General features: G+C 45.9%; 1 protein-coding gene across 1 annotated transcript in view; it reads right to left on the bottom strand.

Moving 5' to 3' along the window:
• The window catches only part of ATAD5 (ATPase family AAA domain containing 5), a 36,382-nt gene extending 17,556 nt beyond the window's left edge, over window positions 1-18,826 (bottom strand). The window contains exons 1-16 of the mRNA XM_078611212.1: window positions 18,630-18,826; window positions 17,726-17,792; window positions 16,577-16,829; window positions 13,465-15,379; window positions 13,073-13,154; window positions 12,586-12,690; window positions 10,876-11,038; window positions 10,204-10,300; window positions 6,681-6,862; window positions 5,968-6,143; window positions 5,677-5,818; window positions 5,338-5,477; window positions 4,868-5,060; window positions 3,542-3,638; window positions 2,400-2,491; window positions 1,784-1,944 (exon numbers count right to left, since the gene is read on the bottom strand). Coding sequence (XP_078467338.1) covers window positions 1,784-1,944; window positions 2,400-2,491; window positions 3,542-3,638; window positions 4,868-5,060; window positions 5,338-5,477; window positions 5,677-5,818; window positions 5,968-6,143; window positions 6,681-6,862; window positions 10,204-10,300; window positions 10,876-11,038; window positions 12,586-12,690; window positions 13,073-13,154; window positions 13,465-15,379; window positions 16,577-16,829; window positions 17,726-17,776 — 3,849 coding nt within the window. The 5' untranslated portion in view covers window positions 17,777-17,792; window positions 18,630-18,826. The remainder of the gene's footprint in view (window positions 1-1,783; window positions 1,945-2,399; window positions 2,492-3,541; window positions 3,639-4,867; window positions 5,061-5,337; window positions 5,478-5,676; window positions 5,819-5,967; window positions 6,144-6,680; window positions 6,863-10,203; window positions 10,301-10,875; window positions 11,039-12,585; window positions 12,691-13,072; window positions 13,155-13,464; window positions 15,380-16,576; window positions 16,830-17,725; window positions 17,793-18,629) is intronic.
• Between the last annotated feature and the right edge of the window lie 166 nt (window positions 18,827-18,992).

The raw sequence follows: 18,992 nt of genomic DNA, 5'->3' as shown, positions 1-18,992 counted from the left end.
TACTTACACCACACCTGCATAACTGCATACGATTAATTGCCTTATTCCGATCGATAACCCACCCTCGTCACCGAGGCGGGGTCTGGTTATCATAACGACTTGCATTATCATAATTACACCCACTCGCATAATTACTACGATTACCTCTCGAATTGGCATAATTAAAAGTGCATAATTACATAAATTAACATATTTCCGGATAATTACACATTTGGCCAAAATTCATTTGATTATTATTATTTTCACTGAATATTCATAACCCACATATACAACATAATAATTTCACCCACGCACGCATACAACATATCAAAATTTTCATAACCCACATATACAACAGGGGCGATGTTGCTACATGGACGGACGGATGGACGGACGGATGGACGGACAATATAATCTATTGTAGGCTGGTTCACTTCGTTCCTACCAGTAAAAAGACAACTTAAAGGGAGTTTGGAAGCGGTTCTGTAAAGTCTCCTTTTGCAGGCTAATCTCTAACAAGGGGTCACACACACTACTCTGCAAGTTACAAAGTGATACTTTGTCTCATAATACGACGATTATAGCACAAGTGGAATTTGGAAAATTACAAAAGAAACTGCTCAAAAGCAGAAAACACATAGCAGGTAAATGTTTCAAAGGCCCGTTGCTTGCAACAGTAGCCTACGATGTATTTCCTGTTATAGGTTAGTGTTCGTTATGACGGCGGTGAGGTGCTTTGGACTTTTCTTGTTGTTAATGGTCTGTACGTGTACTTGGAGGCATGGAGAATGGATCTGGCCACTTTATTACTCATTTGACCAAAACAAACTTCGACTTTTGGCTGGGGTGCATTCATGCTCATATGAGTTTTATACGAAAAAACGTACTGAGTAATTATCATTCGTTAACAATTGCAAATACCATAAAATATGCAAAAACATTGCAGAGTTCATTTTTCAACAATTAGATGTGTAATAAATTACTGTCCAATTTGCCAATGCTATCTAAGACCTCTACTGTATCCACAATCTGACTTCCTACTGATACCTGGGGTGGTGACATTACCCAGTAGTAGCGTTGTTCGCCGCTTTTTGCCGAGATTAGTGGTTCGAATCTGGCAGGCTGCCCCGGTTATTAATGCGGGCGTATTAACCTTAAATACTCCCCGGCATCTGCTTCACAAATGTATACAGTCATACCTCGGTATAAGACCGCTTTGGAATACGTCGAATTTGGTATACGCCGTGTTTTGACGAGAAAAAAATGTCTTGGGATACGACGCGCTTGCTAGAACTTGTATGGGTTGGGATGAGTCACCGCGTACCCGGGTATACCCCGTTCACGACTGAAACAAAGCGCCTTTCCTCAGTCTGCCTGTCCAATAGATCTCGTTCAGTGCACAACCCTTGCTATAACTGTGAATTTTCACATGTTTGTCATTTTAACGTGAATTTTTTGCGAATTCATTAACCACCATCCTCGTAGGCTATCAACTCCTCTCAGCAAGGTAAAGTGATGTATTTATTTTAATTTATGTATGCATTTTAGTAATAAGTGTCTAAATTATTTTATACAACCCCATTAATGTATAATATGTCATATAAAATATAATTTCTTATACTCTGGAACGGATTCTTTCCTTTCCCTTTATTTCTTATGGGAAAAATTCTTTGGTATATGTCATTTTCGGTAAGTCCTACCTTCTGGAACGAATTAACGACGTATACCGAGCTACCGCTGTATTAGTATTAAGAACAGCAGTGATATTAATTAATGTAAACCGCACGAGGAGGCCGTGGGGCACCTTAAAGCCGAGCTCCTGGGCGCAGGCGTAGACGGCGGCCGTTTTGCCGACGCCGGGGGGCCCGGTGAGCAGCATGCCGTGGCACAGCGAGTCCTCATCCTCCGAGCTGCTGCTCTCATCGTCGCCACTCTCCGACTGGAAGTCACTTTCAGACCCTGAACCTGCGCAGGCAGAGTACATTCAACAAAACATTGGCCTCTCAAAGCAGACAGGAGACAGAAAGAAAGAACTTAGCAATTGATTTTATGAATAGAACATAAAATTGCAAAAGCAGTCACTCACCGCGAGGTAGTGGTAAGAATTGTTTCGTTGAAATTTTTGAAAGTGAAACGTAAAACAAAAAGCCACGTTTTAATTATCGTCCTTTTTACGACTGGTTAAAGAGCTTAGGCCATCAACAATTAAGTTTAATTACAGGCAATCGTGCAAACTGAAACCCCAGAATCTCAGCCAGCAGTACCGGCTCGGTGCTTGGATGCACGCAGCAAGCCCCACTCGAGTTGACGTAGACAAACGAAGGATCGCATCAAGACCATGGCACAATCGCAGGAGTAACCGGTTGTGATTGGACGGCCAGGAGAGGCATAACAGTCGATAGCAGCTCTCATCGTGTCACCTTTAAACATCTTCACTTGTGATTCCGTCTTCTCCCTCCGACTGGCCCGCTCTGCTTCCCGGTTGGCATGGCTTTTCCACTCTTTCAGCCAGCTGATGGCCATCAGAAACCATACCAAAACGTGTCAAACATGTACAGGTATTAAAAATGATAAAATGCAGCTCAGAGGTCATAGGGCACAGTCAGCACTGGTTGGGAACCTGGGTTCAAATCTAAGCAGCGACCCATGACTTAATTAATAACTAAAAGTAATAATTTTCATCGAACTGGGATACCATTCCATAACGGGAGAGTCCTTGCCTGTAAGATCGGCAGTGAACCAGCATTCATTCAAGCATAACTGGCTGTGCTGATGAGACACTGGAGGTTGAGATGGTCCAGAGTTTGCAAGTCTAAATGAAATGCTGCTCTAAGGAGGCACTCCCAGAAGGCCGTGCATCTGATGGTTTGTGTACAAAAAACTTTTATTTTTTACATGAAGAGACCGATATGTGAAGGAGACATTGTCTGCTTAGTTAGGTAATTATTTAAGTTTGTTCTCAAATGTAGCAATTGGATTGTGTCAACCCAGTCACCAATGACTGTACAAAAAAACCAATCAAATGACATTTGGTTTGCACTTAAATTGCCTATATTCCAGCTCTGAGAATTTAAGAAAAATATTTTGACCGTTTCGAAGAGTGGTGGGAAAGTGCTAGCCAGCTGTGTGGACCAGAGGTCATTCTAAAGGATCTCGGAAGCAGTTCTGTGATAATTGTTTTTTTACCCTTTTATCTGGCAACAAAACTGACACCTTTTTTACAAGGAGTCATGTTTGCATTGACCACAATACCTGCGGTCAGAATGCAAACAAAAAACACAACTCTGATAATTCTGTGATATCCGCTTCCATGGTTCGTTCTGTAACATGAATGTTTGCACTGCTCTGTAACAGATCCAATTGCATTGTTTGCTTTATTACACAATGCCTATTGCACAAATGGGATAAAATTGAGGAAAAAAATGTAACAATAATTGAAACATGATGAAGCAAAACCTTTGCACTTTTGGAATGTCGCGTTGGGTCTTAGCCATTCAAAACGTTACTCCGCACTGCTTGCGATGCGAGAGGTGGGCAGTGCCGGTATGGATGGTTGCATTACCCGTGAAGCTTGCGCACAGCTGCCGAGTTGCCGATAATGTCATCCTTGCTGCGTGGCTGGTATTTCTCCGTCCACAGCAGATCGTCACACACCTCACCTGTAAAGATCAAGCGTGTTGCCTTCATCATGTGAGAGCCTACCGAGACAGTATTTCCAGGTACAAGGCAGTAGGCATGAAACAACGCGACGATTGATCCGGATCCCAATCTTGTACAACACCAATGTGCTTAACGAGCACTTAGCTGCCAAGCTCACAGAAGAACCTCCTGGTTTCAACTTTCCCAGCAAACAATGATTCCCATCAGAACATCATACGGCAGATGCGGCTATCCCTAACGGAGATGTACGATTAAAGAGTAGCCCACAGTGCGACTGCGATCATCGATCTCAAACCACGACCCACATAGCAACGCCACTGCCCGCAATCATTTTCTCATCAGATATTCACCAGGTGTGTCGGTGCGAGTCTGTGAATCTCTAATGGGTCTCCATGTAAGTCTATAGATTTTCACCAGGCTACTTCTGAAGCCATCCACTGGCTTACTCACAAACCTCAAGGGGAACATATGTACATATTAGCAGTACACTGGTGTAGCATAACACACCGGCTCTCATAAAATAGTCTGACGATGTCGTTGTTGCCCTTGAGTGAGCTGTAGACTCTCCATCAGAAGTCCCCATAGATTCAGGAGCTGCTTTCCCATTCGAACGCCTGGCACAAGTCATCATCTTTTGATGCCACCGTCCGCAAATGATTCCGAAAAAGAATCAAGGAACCGTCCGACCAAGTCTAGGGCACGAGACAAATTTTTCTTTCGAACACGGAGCAGCCAAAAGACTGTGAAGCTTCGTGTTCAGCCACTGATAACTTTCGTCTTCAAAACTGCTCCGACATCACGAGAACTGATTTTGACGCACCACTTTGCAAGATTTTCTGACTGGGGTTGCAAATCGCAGGAATATAAAAAATTGTGAAAATACCACACCACCGGTGTACTGCCAATATGTTCATTTGTATCCTGCTGATCAACTACCCTGCGAAAAAAAGCAAAGTCAAGCTCACGATAAATACTTGAACCGTGTGAGAATTCTTCTATTTGTATAAGTTGTAAGTAAAGGGTTCATGTATGCCCTTGCAGCCACTAATTGCTACATTCACCGCAATGTTAATAAACAACCAATTTTTCAATGAAATTGTAACCAAGAAGCAAGTGACAAATCGCAGTGTGGGAGGTGAATTGTTACGTGCCTACCATGTGTTTAGCAAGCAGCCAAAACAGAAACATAAAAAAATACTATAAAAAACAGTCGCAGTAACATTGTTACCCAGAACGTCTTCAGAGGCTTGAGCAGCCTTTCGTAGTGACTTCCCGCAATCCGTCCTCCCCTCCTCCTGCAACACAGCTGTGACGGAGGAACGACCTCTCCGTCTCCTCAAACTGCTGCCCTCCTTCGCCGCAGGGGGCTCACCTTTGCCATCATCATTGATGACAATCACCTCCTGTTCATCGGCGTGCGTCTTCACACACAAAGCAACGTTTAAAGAGTTGGCACTGGCAGCTGTGTATAAACACGTAGAAAACACCAAACCCCTGTCATCATTAATGCTGTCTTGTACCAAAACAGGAAAACGTATATATAGGTACATGTGTGTATAAATATATGGAGCGGAGATGAGCACCATCCCACATTTGCTCGAGCCGGCAACACTGCGGCCGCCTCGTATGGCAGGAGAACCTGTCCGAGCCGACCCGCAGCACCGAGCGTTCAAAGCCATGGGAATCTTGGGTGGGCACCTGTGGGTCCGCATAACCCCGGCACTTCTTGGGCCTCTGCGCCCCGGCACCGGAGCCATCAGCTGCTTTGCGCTTGCGCTGCATGGAGCCGCCCGTCACCACTATCGCCAACTCCTTGGTAGCACCGACAGTGGCCCCATCTTCAATTAGATGGATAGTACAATACAGGTTACAATGTAATGTTTAAATACAACTGCATCTCAAGGCAATGCAAAAAACAGCAGGGTGTAGGTATAAGGCAATGTAGTAATATTATTTTCAAATTCTGAGATGCGTTTGCAAGTTTACATCTGTGCCGAGTGGCGTATGGGTGTACGAGCTTAACACAACTTGACCAACCGCCATTGGTGGAGGTGGCGGCGGTGTGGCGCGTCTGCATCTGGGTGAGGAACCTCCGCGCTGGGAATTTCGGGTGCGCCGCTTTCACGTCGGCCAGCAACGCCTGCCGTGCCGCGCTGGCCAGGGTTGACCGCGTGCCGGACTGAGCCCACGGGGATACAGTGAGACAAACGTACCATGTGCATTGTACACCAATCACTCACCACCTCTGAAATTCCTTTTCCTGTCACAATCTGAGGTTGCGCTTCCATTCAAGAATGAGTTCTGTTTCATGTTAGCGAGGGTACGCACCTCGCGGCACACAAGGCCTCGTGCCGCCAACCGCTTGGCCCATGTAAACAGCCCCAGCTCCAGGGCGGGCAGCCGCCCTACCAGCATCCCAGCATGCACGGCGGGAGTCTCGGCATGCCCAGCCAGGGTGCGCAACAGGGTGGAAGTGGGGAACGGCAAGGACCAGAGTTCACAGTCTGTATCCAAACAAAGCAAGTAACGAGGTCATTGGTGATAAAAAAAAAAATCATTTTCACATGCTAAAAATGTATAGGATTTTGATCATTATATATATTTTTAAATTATGTTACTCTTGCCAAAATGAATCTGTTTACCAGTCACTTGGATATTTTACAATGGTGTGAAATCAATTGTACAAAATTATAACTATATATCAATGAAATATTCTTTCCAACAGCCCATCATACTAATTCACATTTCGAGAAGACATTTAGAATATATATACACACACACAATATTTATATAAAACGAAACTGATGGAAAGCAATGCCACATTTTCTGGCACAGTGCAACAGGGCTAGATATAGACGAGTGAAAGGGAAACAATTTATCCGGGTTTATCCATTTCTGGTAAGGCAGAGTTAGTCTGGCACGTCACAGCACGGCACGACAGAGCGCAGTGCAGTACTCTGTGCAGCACCGAGTGCGGTGCAGCAAAAAGCGGTGCATCGCGGCACAGGTCGGAGGACCGTAATGCGGCACCCGGGCCTCACCAAGCTCCTTCTGCTGCACGTGAGTGGTGGTCGGGAAGGCCTCGAAGGCCGTGGCGTAGGCATCCAGGGTGGCGGCCTCACGGGCCCGCTGACGGAGCAGCCTGTCGGGGAGGCCGCTCTTGAGGAATTCGCGCCGCGAGCGGGAAGCCTCTCCATCGCTCGACTCCTCCGAGCACTCGGAGCTTCGGAGACAACAGCCACGGCACATGAGTAAGCAGTGAGACTCATGCTGCGTGCATACCACAGCTCGTGGGAGAGACATTTTTATACACGCCAAGTATGCATTCTTCCCCAGTCTGCACAGACCAGCATGGACAAGTATGGTCAAATAACCCCCACAACGCAATTGGGGTTTGGAGAGCCCCTCGTCCCATAAGTTGAGTTCAAATCCTGGTCGGGGGTTAACACAGCCCATCCTCCGTACAGGGTAGATAACCTGTGTACCACCTCGTAGGAAGTCAACTGTGGTCGACCAGGATTGACCGACACCCATTATAATCTTCTTCTTGGTTCTTTCGGTAAAGTCACGTAGAAGGGAAGTAATAAAATAATAAAAATAAAACATAATAAAATTATTCTCACGACGTTTCGGCCACAACGCAAGCAGCCGTCCTCAGGTGAAAACCAGGTCCGTCGAGGCGACAGAGTCTGAATGAAACAGCACACGAGCTTGGAGCATATATATAAGCTGGGCGCCTTGACAAAGGAATTTGCATATCAAGAGGAATTTAGCATATTTATGGGAAATGCAGGAATGTGATTAGTACTACATATGCATGTGCATTATGCAGGATTAACAGCATCAAAGAAAGTTGCAGTTGCTGCTGCTGCTGCTGAAGTTGCTGCTGCTGCAGTTGCTGCTGCTGCTGCAGTTTCTGCTGTTGCTGCAGTTTCTGCTGCTGCTGCAGTTGCTGCCTTATCCATTTTAATATAACACTATGTATTATTCTACCCACCCTAATGTGTAACACACTGCTATATATTTACTATACAATTACGACACCATACATTCCTCTGCACACTGCACCATGCCAGTGAGTGGAACAAGGTCTGAAAGTCACCGTAAACGTGAACACAATCAGTTAAGATCCGAAATGGTTTATTACGTCCTTCCAATGATTGCTAAGCCAGAATCTATCTTCTCGGTTGAAATTGTCTCTGTGTTTGTATATGTGGATCGCCTCATGAAAGAATCTCTCATGATAGCCAGATGGCTTGCAGAGAACCTCTGTCTTGGAGAAGTCAATGTCATGTGAGCCCACTGAATTGTAACAGTGATCTGCCACGGCTGAGGTGTTTGTCCTACCGTGTTTCAGGTCTGCTTTATGTTCACGGATGCGGTCCGAGACATGTCGTTTGGTTTCTCCAATGTAACTGCTACCACAGAGGCAACTTAGTTTGTAGACGCCAGGGTACTGTATGTCTGGAACCACATCTTTTACAGACGGGACCAGATCACGGATTTTATGTACTGTGTTGAATCGGACCTGGATCTTGTGTTTAATCAGGATTTTGGAGATCTTTTTTGTGACCCCAGCAATGTAGGGTAAGGTGATGGTTTTGAAAGGCTCCTCAACAGGATCCTTCTTGATGGTTGGAGTGATGGCTTTGCGGATTGTGTAGTCGGAGTAACCATTAGCCTTAAGAGCTTGGCGTACGTGTTTGAGTTCACTGCCAATGTGTTCCTGGTCGGAAATGCATTGGGCTCTATGGTATAGAGTCTTGATGAGGGAATTCTTCTGGGATGGATGGTGGTGGGAATCCGGTTTTAGGTAAGCATCCGTATGGGTGGCTTTCCTGTAGACAGAATGGCTCATTGAACCATCAGGTCTCCTTTTAATTAGGACATACAAAAAGGGTAGCTTGCCATCTTTTTCGACTTCCATGGTGAATCTGATGGCTGGGTGTATGGAATTGATGTGGTCGAGAAATTGGTCTAGAGCAGGCCGGCCATGTGGCCAGATGACAAAAGTGTCATCTACGTACCTCTGCCATAAGGTCGGGCGCAGAGTGGTAGTCTTGATGGCGTCAGTCTCAAATTTCTCCATGAAGATGTTGGCTACAACCGGAGATAGGGGGGAGCCCATTGGAGTGCCCTCAGTTTGCTTGTAGAAAGTTCCATTCCAGGTGAAGTATGTATTGGTTAAGCAGTGTCTCACCAGGGAGGGTACCCCAGCATTCAGTCCTTGATGAACCAAGTCTTCAATGATTGCGATGGTGTCAGGTACAGGAACTTTGGTGAATAAGGAAACCACATCAAAACTGACAAGCAGGTCGTCTGGGGACAGGGCAATCCCCTTCATTGTCGATACCAGGTCAGTAGAGTTTAGTACCGCAGAGGTGGTTTTTCCAGTGAAAGGCCGTAGGATTTCAGACAAAAAACGAGCCAGTTTATAGGTGGGGGAGTTGATAGTAGAGACAATGGGACGAAGAGGTGTATCTTCTTTATGTATCTTTGGCAAGCCGTATAATCTTGGTGGCCTGGCTGCAGAAGGTTTCAACGAGAACTGTTTGGTCTGATCAATTAATGCGGTTGAATCAGAAATGATTTTCTTGGTTTTAGAGACGAGGCTATCATGAGAGATTCGTTCATGAGGCGATCCACATATACAAACACAGAGACAATTTCAACCGAGAAGATGGATTCTGGCTTAGCAATCATTGGAAGGACGTAATAAACCATTTCGGATCTTAACTGATTGTGTTCACGTTTACGGTGACTTTCAGACCGCGTTCCACTCACTGGCATGGTGCAGTGTGCAGAGTAATGTATGGTGTCGTAATTGTATAGTAAATATATAGCAGTGTGATACACATTAGGGTGGGTAGAATAATACATAGTGTTATATTAAAATGGATAAGGCAGCAACTGCAGCAGCAACAGCAACTGCAGCAGCAGCAGCAACTGCAGCAGAAACTGCAGCAGCAGCAGAAACTGCAGGAGCAACTGCAACTTTCTTTGATGCTGTTAATCCTGCATAATGCACATGCATATGTAGTACTAATCACATTCCTGCATTTCCCATAAATATGCTAAATTCCTCTTGATATGCAAATTCCTTTGTCAAGGCGCCCAGCTTATATATATGCTCCAAGCTCGTGTGCTGTTTCATTCAGACTCTGTCGCCTCGACGGACCTGGTTTTCACCTGAGGACGGCTGCTTGCGTTGTGGCCGAAACGTCGCGAGAATAATTTTATTATGTTTCATTTTTATTATTTTATTACTTCCCTTCTACGTGACTTTACCGAAAGAACCAAGAAGATGAATCCCTGCAGTCACGAAAGCTTTAAATCAAAACCCATTATAATATCCACCGCAGGTCAGCGCCATAAAGAGGAGCTTAGCAATGTATAATTCTCGTAAGGGCAGGAATCAATTGAACTCATTGTTTTTATTATGTCATAGTGGTGGAAGATACATATTCGTTCGCCAAGTGAGGGCCCACAGAGACAATCTGGCTCTGGTGTGTTTACTGTGAGGCTTCTAACTCACACACACTTCTATACAGGTCCAGGCCTCACCTGCTCTCGACCATGACGCAGATCCCGTCGCCTTGAGAGAGCTGGACTCGTGTCGACTTCCTTCCAAAGGGGGCGATAGACGCTGCCTTTCCCTGAGCTGCAGGAGACACACCCACACGCCCATGTTTGACCATGGACAGGCACTGATAACGACAATACAATCGCACATTAAACTTGAGCCTGCGTTACATATGGAGGACGGCACGCTGATCACCTTTATACGACATTTTAAGGCAGCAGTGTTCCCGCAGTGGTGCCTCACAGCAAAAAGGGCCTGGTTTTGATTCCCAACTCGGGCGCCATCTGTTTGAGTTTGTATGTTTTCCAGATGTTCTGCATTGGTATCCTTAGTGTTTTTCGGTTTCCTCCCATAGCTGAAAAAATATACAATCTAACTGGTATCGGGCAAACATATCGATGCTGAAACTTATCTGCAAATTACTCAATTGTGATTAGATAGCAACATCAACCACTACTGCGAACCATTCGCAGGATCCTCCCGAAAAAGTTGAGAATCAGTGATTCACCAACTTTCCTGGGTAAACAGGCGCCGTAATAAATAATGTTCGAGCATCGCGACAAACCTTGGAGAAATTAAGTTTTATAATGTAGCATCCCACACATCTTTACGCCATGCAATGGGTGACCGTTGCCTCCGCCGAAATCAGATACCTATGGCGTGGCGAGACCTCCCGTCAGGCTTCAATGTCGCCACTTTCCCCAGGACGTCGTTGATGCTCCGCCGGCCTGGGCCCCTGGGAGCCACCCTCCAGCGAGCTTCACGACGACCAACACCACCATCCTCCTCTTCATCTTCCACTACCAAAGGCGAGCTCTGTCCACGGATACATGTTTGCAACAGCATCAATACAGACTGTACGATTCAATACACAATCACCATGAAGAGTTGAATCAATACACGATCCCACATGTTGGCTCTCCCATCTGCCGTCAGGTCTTTTCCGTAGTCTTGCAGCGCTTTGTACAGGGGTAGTAAAATGTAAACTACCTCGCCTGGTATACAGGAGGTCGTGGCTTCAATCCCGACCCCGACGCCTGTATATTTGGACTTTGCATCTCTCCCAGTGGTCGCGTGTATTTTTTCTCTGGGTCCTCCGGTTTTTCCCTCCACATTTAGAAACATGCATTGAGATTATTTAGATTATTTAGCTGCGATAAATTTCCATCTGATGGGCCACTTTGTTGAGCTATCATTTTGTGGCCTGGTTGATTCTCAAAAGTAAGTTAATACTTCAGTGGGCTTTACCTGGTAAGATGTTTTTAGTTTTATTTATATATATTTTTAGTGATTTGTTTACCTTTCATATACTTTGCACTTTTTTGTATTGTTTGTTGTTGTAACGTTCTTACCCGCCCCTACTAGACATCTGTGAAAAATAGCTTCATAGCTCACCAAATTTCTCCAGTATAAATATTCTGATTCTGTAATATTCTGCAGCATCATTGCGAGCAGTACAGTTAAAGTACAGTACTTCTTTATGATGCACACTGTATGGAAATCCAACGGTCAACTGCGAATGGTCGAGCCACAGAGGAGCGATCAGCAAAGTATACAGTGATCCCTCGTTTATCGCGGTTAATGGGGACCGGAACCCCTCGCGATAGGTGAAAATCCGCGAAGTAGGATTGGCCCCCTAGGAATTTCCGTATATGTGTGTGGGTACCAGAATGTTTAAAATATGTATATTTATACTTTATATATATATATTTTACTTAAATCTATTTAATTATAAAACCTTAATATTATACATTCACTCTCTCTCTCTCTCTCATACGATACGTATTATGGTGTTCTACACTCACCAATGACAGTAGTATCTTGAGACTTGACTCCAGTAATGACGACGACGACGATGACAATGACGATGACAATGACGACGATGACAGACCTGTGCAGTTCGATGAATGTGATGATAAATGATGATGATGATGGTGTTACTGCACAGGTATAATGAGGCCTTTAAATCAGTTCGAAAAATCCGCGATGCACTGAGGCCGCGAAACTTGAACCGCGAAGTGGCGAGGGATTACTGTACCTCCATAAATTTGGCTCGAATGGTCAAATCCATGATGGGGAAAAGCCGCGATGGGTAAAGTTTGAGTATATTTGAATACTACACGGCAGCCGGTTAGAAAAAAAAAACACCAATTAGGAACAGACCGAGCACAAGGTGGATACCAATCAAATGTTTTTTCTTTATTTCTCTCTCTTTTCTGTCAGTTGTCATCTGGCAGCTGGCAATGAAGTTGGATGAATGTTCCTGTGAGTTAGACAATTTGCATTGTGGAAGCTCCTGGTATAGGAGCAAGGGATGCGAGCGAAAGCCCGTCACTCTCCCCAAAGAGCAATCACCCAAGCACCTTCTGCCTGCACGAGCGCCGCAAAGTTGCCTGTGCCTCCGGCTTCTTTTCCTCCTCCTCCTTCTCTCCAACTTTGTCGATTTGCTTCTTAGATTTCTTCATCAGCTGTAGCAGCGGAATGGCATCACACAAACAGAAGCAATGTTGGGGATAGCAGAGTGGGGCAATAAACAATTCTGAATATGTTGCAAGAAAATGCTTTAGATACATACAGGAAGAGGAGGTTTGTGATGGGTGGGACACTCGCACAGGAGGGAGGAGGGCAAGTTACTAAGTCAAACATTGGAGTAGCACCCCAAGGTTAAGGACCAAGAGAGCTAAAGCCCGATAGTGGGAGACTTATGAGCACATATTGGAGGGAGTGTGTTGAATGCGCAACAGCTGGATGATGTAGCAGATGGAAGAGATGGCGAGGTGTGATAACATCAACAGCACTGGGCATGATGTATGTTGGCGAATGCTAGATTTTTAGCTGAAAGAAACAGACCTTAGAGCTGCAGGGGGTGAACAGTTCTTCATCGGAGGAGCCAATCTCCACGTTTTCAGATATAACCCTCGTCAGCTTTAACCTGTGTGAGTCAGATGCCAGGGATCGTCAATAAAGAACAAACAATAAACACATGCAGAGGGAATGGTCACAACGAGATAAATAGCATTCTTTATGAGAAAATCGAGACAGTTCGTCATACCGTTGGGGAAGGGCAAAGAATGACTTGTTTGAAAGTTGTCAATGTTAATATTATTATGTAGAGAGAGCGATTGTGCCACTTCGGTAACCACACATGTAAGATAAAGAGCAAGCAAATCCTTGATTGGATAATTTGTATCCGAGCGCTTTATCGACATAATCCAAAATTAAATGGGGATTATACCGCTTACCTAAAGGGGCCGTAGGCAGACAGCAGCTCGGAGCGATAGACACCCAATGCAGAAGCATCTCTCCGTCCTGTTCCCACCTCACCGGCTTCACCATCAAAGTTCAGCCGCCTGCCCTGGCTCTTCCGAAGCATTTTTGGCGAAGCTGCGTCTTCACCCGACTGCAGAGCGTCCCTTTCGCTTTCCTCACCAGCACTCGCCGGCAAAGCGTGCGCACATTTCCTCCTCGGACGAATCACCGGCGACTTGGCTGGCAGTTCCGCCGAATCTGCGGGTTTCTTGTTCACGTCGGCATCTCTGGTTTCAGCTTCGCTCCGTGTGACTGACCGCCTGGTCCGTGTGGGTAAACTCTGCCGTTTCTTTACATCTGCGCCCTGAACACTTGCTAAAGTCTCATTCCGTTTCCTGGGTTTACGTCCCATGATCACCGCACTTGACTTGTCGAATGTCTCTACTTCCTGCTCATCCACTTTTACGGCATCTCCACTAGCTGACACTGCTCTCTGGGCCTTTTCTTTCCCCTTCTCGCGAGCACCTCGGCCCGATAGCTCCTCCTGCTGCGTGGGTGACAGCACTATTTTTCTCCCAGTGTTTGTTGCCGGTTTTGATGCCTTGTCCTGCTTAGCGGGCAAAGTTGCCTCCTCTTCGGACTCGGGGATCTGGCCGCCACCTCTCCGCCTTCGCTTTGTCAACCTCCGTCCAGCTTCAGCCACGCACTTCGATGGATGTCCACTCTCCGCATCACCATCGCTTGCCGGGGAAACCTGCTCATCCTGCAGTCTCTCTCTCAGCGACGTGGCACTCTTGTGCTGGGTGCCACAGCTCTTGAGCGTGTTGCTCCTGGGTTTGGTAAATGCTGCCATAAACTCGCGCCGCTCGGCCTTGCTGCAGGCCGGCACGACTGGAAAGCCATTGGCATCCAACTCCAGCAGCTCGTCGTCCACCAGTACCGCGACGTTTGAGTGTCGGCATTCCTGCATCACCGCGTCATGTGCGGTTGCTCCAGTCGGGGCAGGAGATGCAACACATTTCGATTCCGGATCATCTGCAAGTTTTTTTGGAAAACGTTGTGTCCCCGATGCCGTGACATTACCTTTGAGAGCTTTACTTTGTCTCCTAGACAGATCGCTTCTTCCCGAAGCCGTGGGCCTGCTCACCAGATCTGTGCTGGGCTGCTTCTTCTTCTTGCTCAAGTTGAATATATTTGCTACCCTCTTCTGCTTTGCTGGGCTTTCCCTAGGGGTGGCGAGTGCCTCGTGCTCGGGAGAGGAGTGAACCTCCACGCTCACCGTGACCAGTGTGGGCGATGCACCTTGTGTGGCGGGGGATGGTGTCCGTACATCCGGCATGGCCTCACCAGCAACAGCGCTCGACTTGGCACCGGAACCCTCACCCAACAATGAACAAAGACCAGCAGATTCCACATCGGGTGCATTCCCACTCCCGTCTTCAGATTGTTGGCAGCTAATGATAAAGTCTTCGTAGGAGATGGTCATCAGTCCCTCCTGCTCGCTAGACAGAGAAGTCACATTTACCTCCAGCGAGGTGTTGAGCGTGCTCGTGTCGGCTGCACCGCTGCTGTTTTCCCCAACTGATTCGGTTCGTCGAGCGGAGGAATCGACGGCTTTGGTGTCCACTGAGCAACGCTTCACTTCCACCGACGCGGCCATTTCTACTGAGGCCGAGTCCACGCCAAACTCGATCGGTTTCAAGACGGTGTCCTGGCTTGAGGAGCTGTCGGAGAGGAGCAGAATGTCCATCTTCGGGCTGTTTCTCACAGGTTTGTTTGTGGAGCTAGAACCGCCATTGCTGGCCAAGGCCGCAGCTTTTCTCCTGGACAATCTCGCACGACCACCCTCGCTCTGACGTTTCTCCTTCGCCGATTCTTCCACATCATCTTTCTTCCTCCCACTTTCATCTAGACATGTCCAAACAATTACCGTATTTTCCCGCATACGCATATAACCCGCAGACGCATATAACCCGCAGACGCATATACCCCGCAAAAATAGCGTTTTGTGTAAAACAAATTTCAGATAGTCCGCACCTCCATATACCCCGCATGCATTAATATCTTTAACGTTGTTACCGCAGCTTAATTCCATCATATTAATACAAAGTTTACATTTGTAATACATTCCACTATCAATTGTTAACATTCAAATCATAACGTGCACAAAGAAAACAAACTAACCGGAAACGAGTGAACTTAAAACAGTAAATATGTAACAAAAGTAAATATCCAATGAATAAGTAACACATAACTGGTAGATAAGTAAGTATATTCTTAGGTTTTTTCGGTAAAGTCACGTAGGTAAAACATCAAAATTAATGAAAATAAAATAAAACAAAAAATCACGACGTTTCGGAGGCAACACAAGTCTCCGTCATCAGGTGGGACCGTCACAGCCGAATTAGCTGCATTGATGTTTTACCTACGTGACTTTACCGAAAAAACCTAAGAATATGATTCCTTGCAGTCACGAAAGCTTCAAATCTAGAGATAAGTAAGTAGTTTTAGCACTGGTAGACAATAGCGGCACTACGATGACACCTCTCTCTCCCCCCACCTCTCCGGTAAACAAAGTGCGCCCACTTCAAACATTGTCGTTTCATTGTACAAACAATCTGAATCATTTAAAACGTGATAACATGTGCAATTTTAGTGTGAGTGGTTTATTCAGCAGTGTTTTAGACAAAGGTAAGTGTTGCATAGTGGATAGTCCTACCATGAAAAAATGTAAGGAGTTATGACATGTCACACGTGTAAAATATTTTTGGGATAGCCCGCACCTCCATATACCCCGCAGGGTCTTGTTTTGTTTGTAAAAAGTGGTATACCCCGCGGGTTATATGCGGGAAAATACAGTACATGTAAGGTTACAATATCTGCTTGATCTTAGTTTAGCTGTTACTATTGCACAAAATAACAGTTAAATACTCGGATAAACTACTATAGTGATGTTGTCATGTGACTATTCAATCATCAATCAACTACAAAATGCAGTTCACTTATATACACAATGAAATTGGCTTGGGAAGACCTTCATCCAGCAGCGGATTGATCAAGGCTGATTATGGTCATTAATATGACTGTACAGGTGCTCAAATTTACCTCGATTCTTCATCGCAGCGTGTGTGACCTTCTTGCCATCGGCCCTGCCGCCCTTCCCCTCTACAGAGGGAGCCCTCTCCACCCTGGGGAAGTATCCGAGCAGATCGGCGGGACGCGGCACAGATGTCACCGCCGCCTCTGCCGCGTCGTCCTGCTGGCGCCGCAGGGGAGTGAAGTAACTGGTGATGGCGCGGGGACGCACGACTCTGTCATCCGAGTCACTCCGGCTCTTCTTACACTCTTGCTGTGCTCGCTTCACACATCAGGGAAATAATAAAATCACTCAACTCACTCACAGACACCAGGCAGCTGATAATGGCCATGTCAAAGCACCATGCAGGCACCATTGAGATTCTGGGTTCGCACCTGGGTTTTTGGAGCCTGTGGTTAAACTAGATTATCCTCACTTGTCGACTGCATCCCCCTCAACATATCCCCCTTCACTGACATTCCCATCCGACCACTCACACTGATGCACATTGGGCAAACAGTGATGCAACACCTTGGAATTCGATTAATTGTCACGATTTGATTCAGTAATCAAATTTTAATGCCACTGCGGTGAATGTAGCCCCTCTCCATGATGCAGCATTCATGTGACCGAATTACATACAACGTATATATGAAACCTTGACCTAAAGCTTTCGTGACGGCAGAAATTCATATTATTTGGGTCTTTCGGTAAAGTCACGTAGACAGAACAATAAAATAATAAAAATAAGGTGAACAAAAAAAATAATAAAAATATCACGACGTTTCGATCGCAAAACAAGCAATCGTCATCAGGAGATCGTCATCAGATGACTGCTTGTGTTGCGATCAAAACGTCGTGATATTTTTTCTTTTTAACTCACTTTATTTTTATTATTTTATTGTTCTATCGACGTTACTTTACCAAAAGACCCAAAGAATAGGAAAACGTATATATATAATTGGAGAACAGATTCCGACGCTGCACAATTTTATGCACGTGTAATGAGCGACTTCCAGACTTGCAGGCACGACAATTACTGAGCGACATATGAACTGATGCATAACTGCAGGTCTAACATGCATAGTTTATCAGTTCTGCAGAAAGCATCTGTAAGCTCTGCCACAAACATAACTACACAAAGATCAGCCATGCTACCACCGCACGGTCGCCTCTACCTGATGTCCATAGTCTTCAACCACTGACTCCATAGCCAAAGCACCCACCATGATGTCCTGGATCACCCTGGGTCAGCACAGCAAACACGCATGTAAGGTTCTCAACAGGTACAACAATATTAACTACAGTAAACCAAGAGCAGCATATCATAATTCTAATAATAATTCTGTAATACCTTTATTGATGCATACAAGTCTCACCGAGTCAGACAGCTCTCTATAGGAGGCCTATATTGGGATATCTGGTTAATATTAATAAGTGTTTGTGAGCGACTCGCAATATGAAGGTTGTGAGTTAGAATCCTGGCTGGGGTTGATTCTGCCCAGTATCCATCTGTGGTAAATACAATGAGTACCATTTTGGGGTTGTCCTATGAACACTCACCCCCGCCATAAGAACGTGTAATGTCTACAATCGGTTCTGGGCTGTAAAGGCAGATGAGGACCACCTAAATGCTGACTTAAGCAAGAAATCACCGAGGCCGACAGCCACGTAACTTTAAAAGTTAGACCCTGCAGCTGCAGTGCCGACTTTGCAACAGCTGCATGCTGCTATTGGTGGGTTTTTTTTACCCCGAAGGACTTGTCTCAATGGCCTCTCACATGCTCATAAACACATGTGCATGTACTTACAATACATACGGCTGCATAATTTAGCATTCATACAAGTTGCAATATGAATACGTTGACAATACGTTCCCATTTGTCTTGACAAAAAAACATAAATGCACGTTTTACACATTCCATTGGCCAGCAAAGCCTTCTGGAAGTACACTTTTGAGCAGCATTGGTAAAACACTTTACACGCACAATCCATGATCGGCGTTTTGACATTCAGCAGTGAGGCTCGTTTAAACCAATGCCGATGAAATTGGCAAGGACCGATACACGTCTAATATCGCACTTGTACAGTCCACAAGGAGGCTCGCGGTGGTTGTCGTGCAAAGTGGTGCGATCGCTCTCAACATCGCCTCGAACGTCGCCGTCTAAGAGCCGCGCTCGTCTCGAAGCCGACGACCGCTCTCTGCCGTCACCGCGAGAGGACAAATCCCAGGCCGAGCGCGACGCGTTCCGCCGCGCAGCGGCCGACGGGCGCCGCCGTGGGGTTGAGTTGCTGCTTATTGAGCAACTCTGAACGGAATTGGCCAAACGGAGCACTCTCCTGAAAGCGAGACTAACCACTCAGACTGAGCGAATAAAACACGACAATGTCAATAAATTGCATTGATCGGGAGCCCATCCAAATATTGTTCGCAAACATTGATAA

This window comes from Lampetra planeri, chromosome 35 (assembly GCF_965212315.1).
Source record: "Lampetra planeri chromosome 35, kcLamPlan1.2.h2, whole genome shotgun sequence".
Classification (NCBI taxonomy): Eukaryota; Metazoa; Chordata; class Hyperoartia; order Petromyzontiformes; family Petromyzontidae; genus Lampetra; species Lampetra planeri.
The sequence above is the reverse complement of the archived record's forward strand: the minus strand, read 5'-3'. Positions and strand labels throughout refer to the sequence as shown.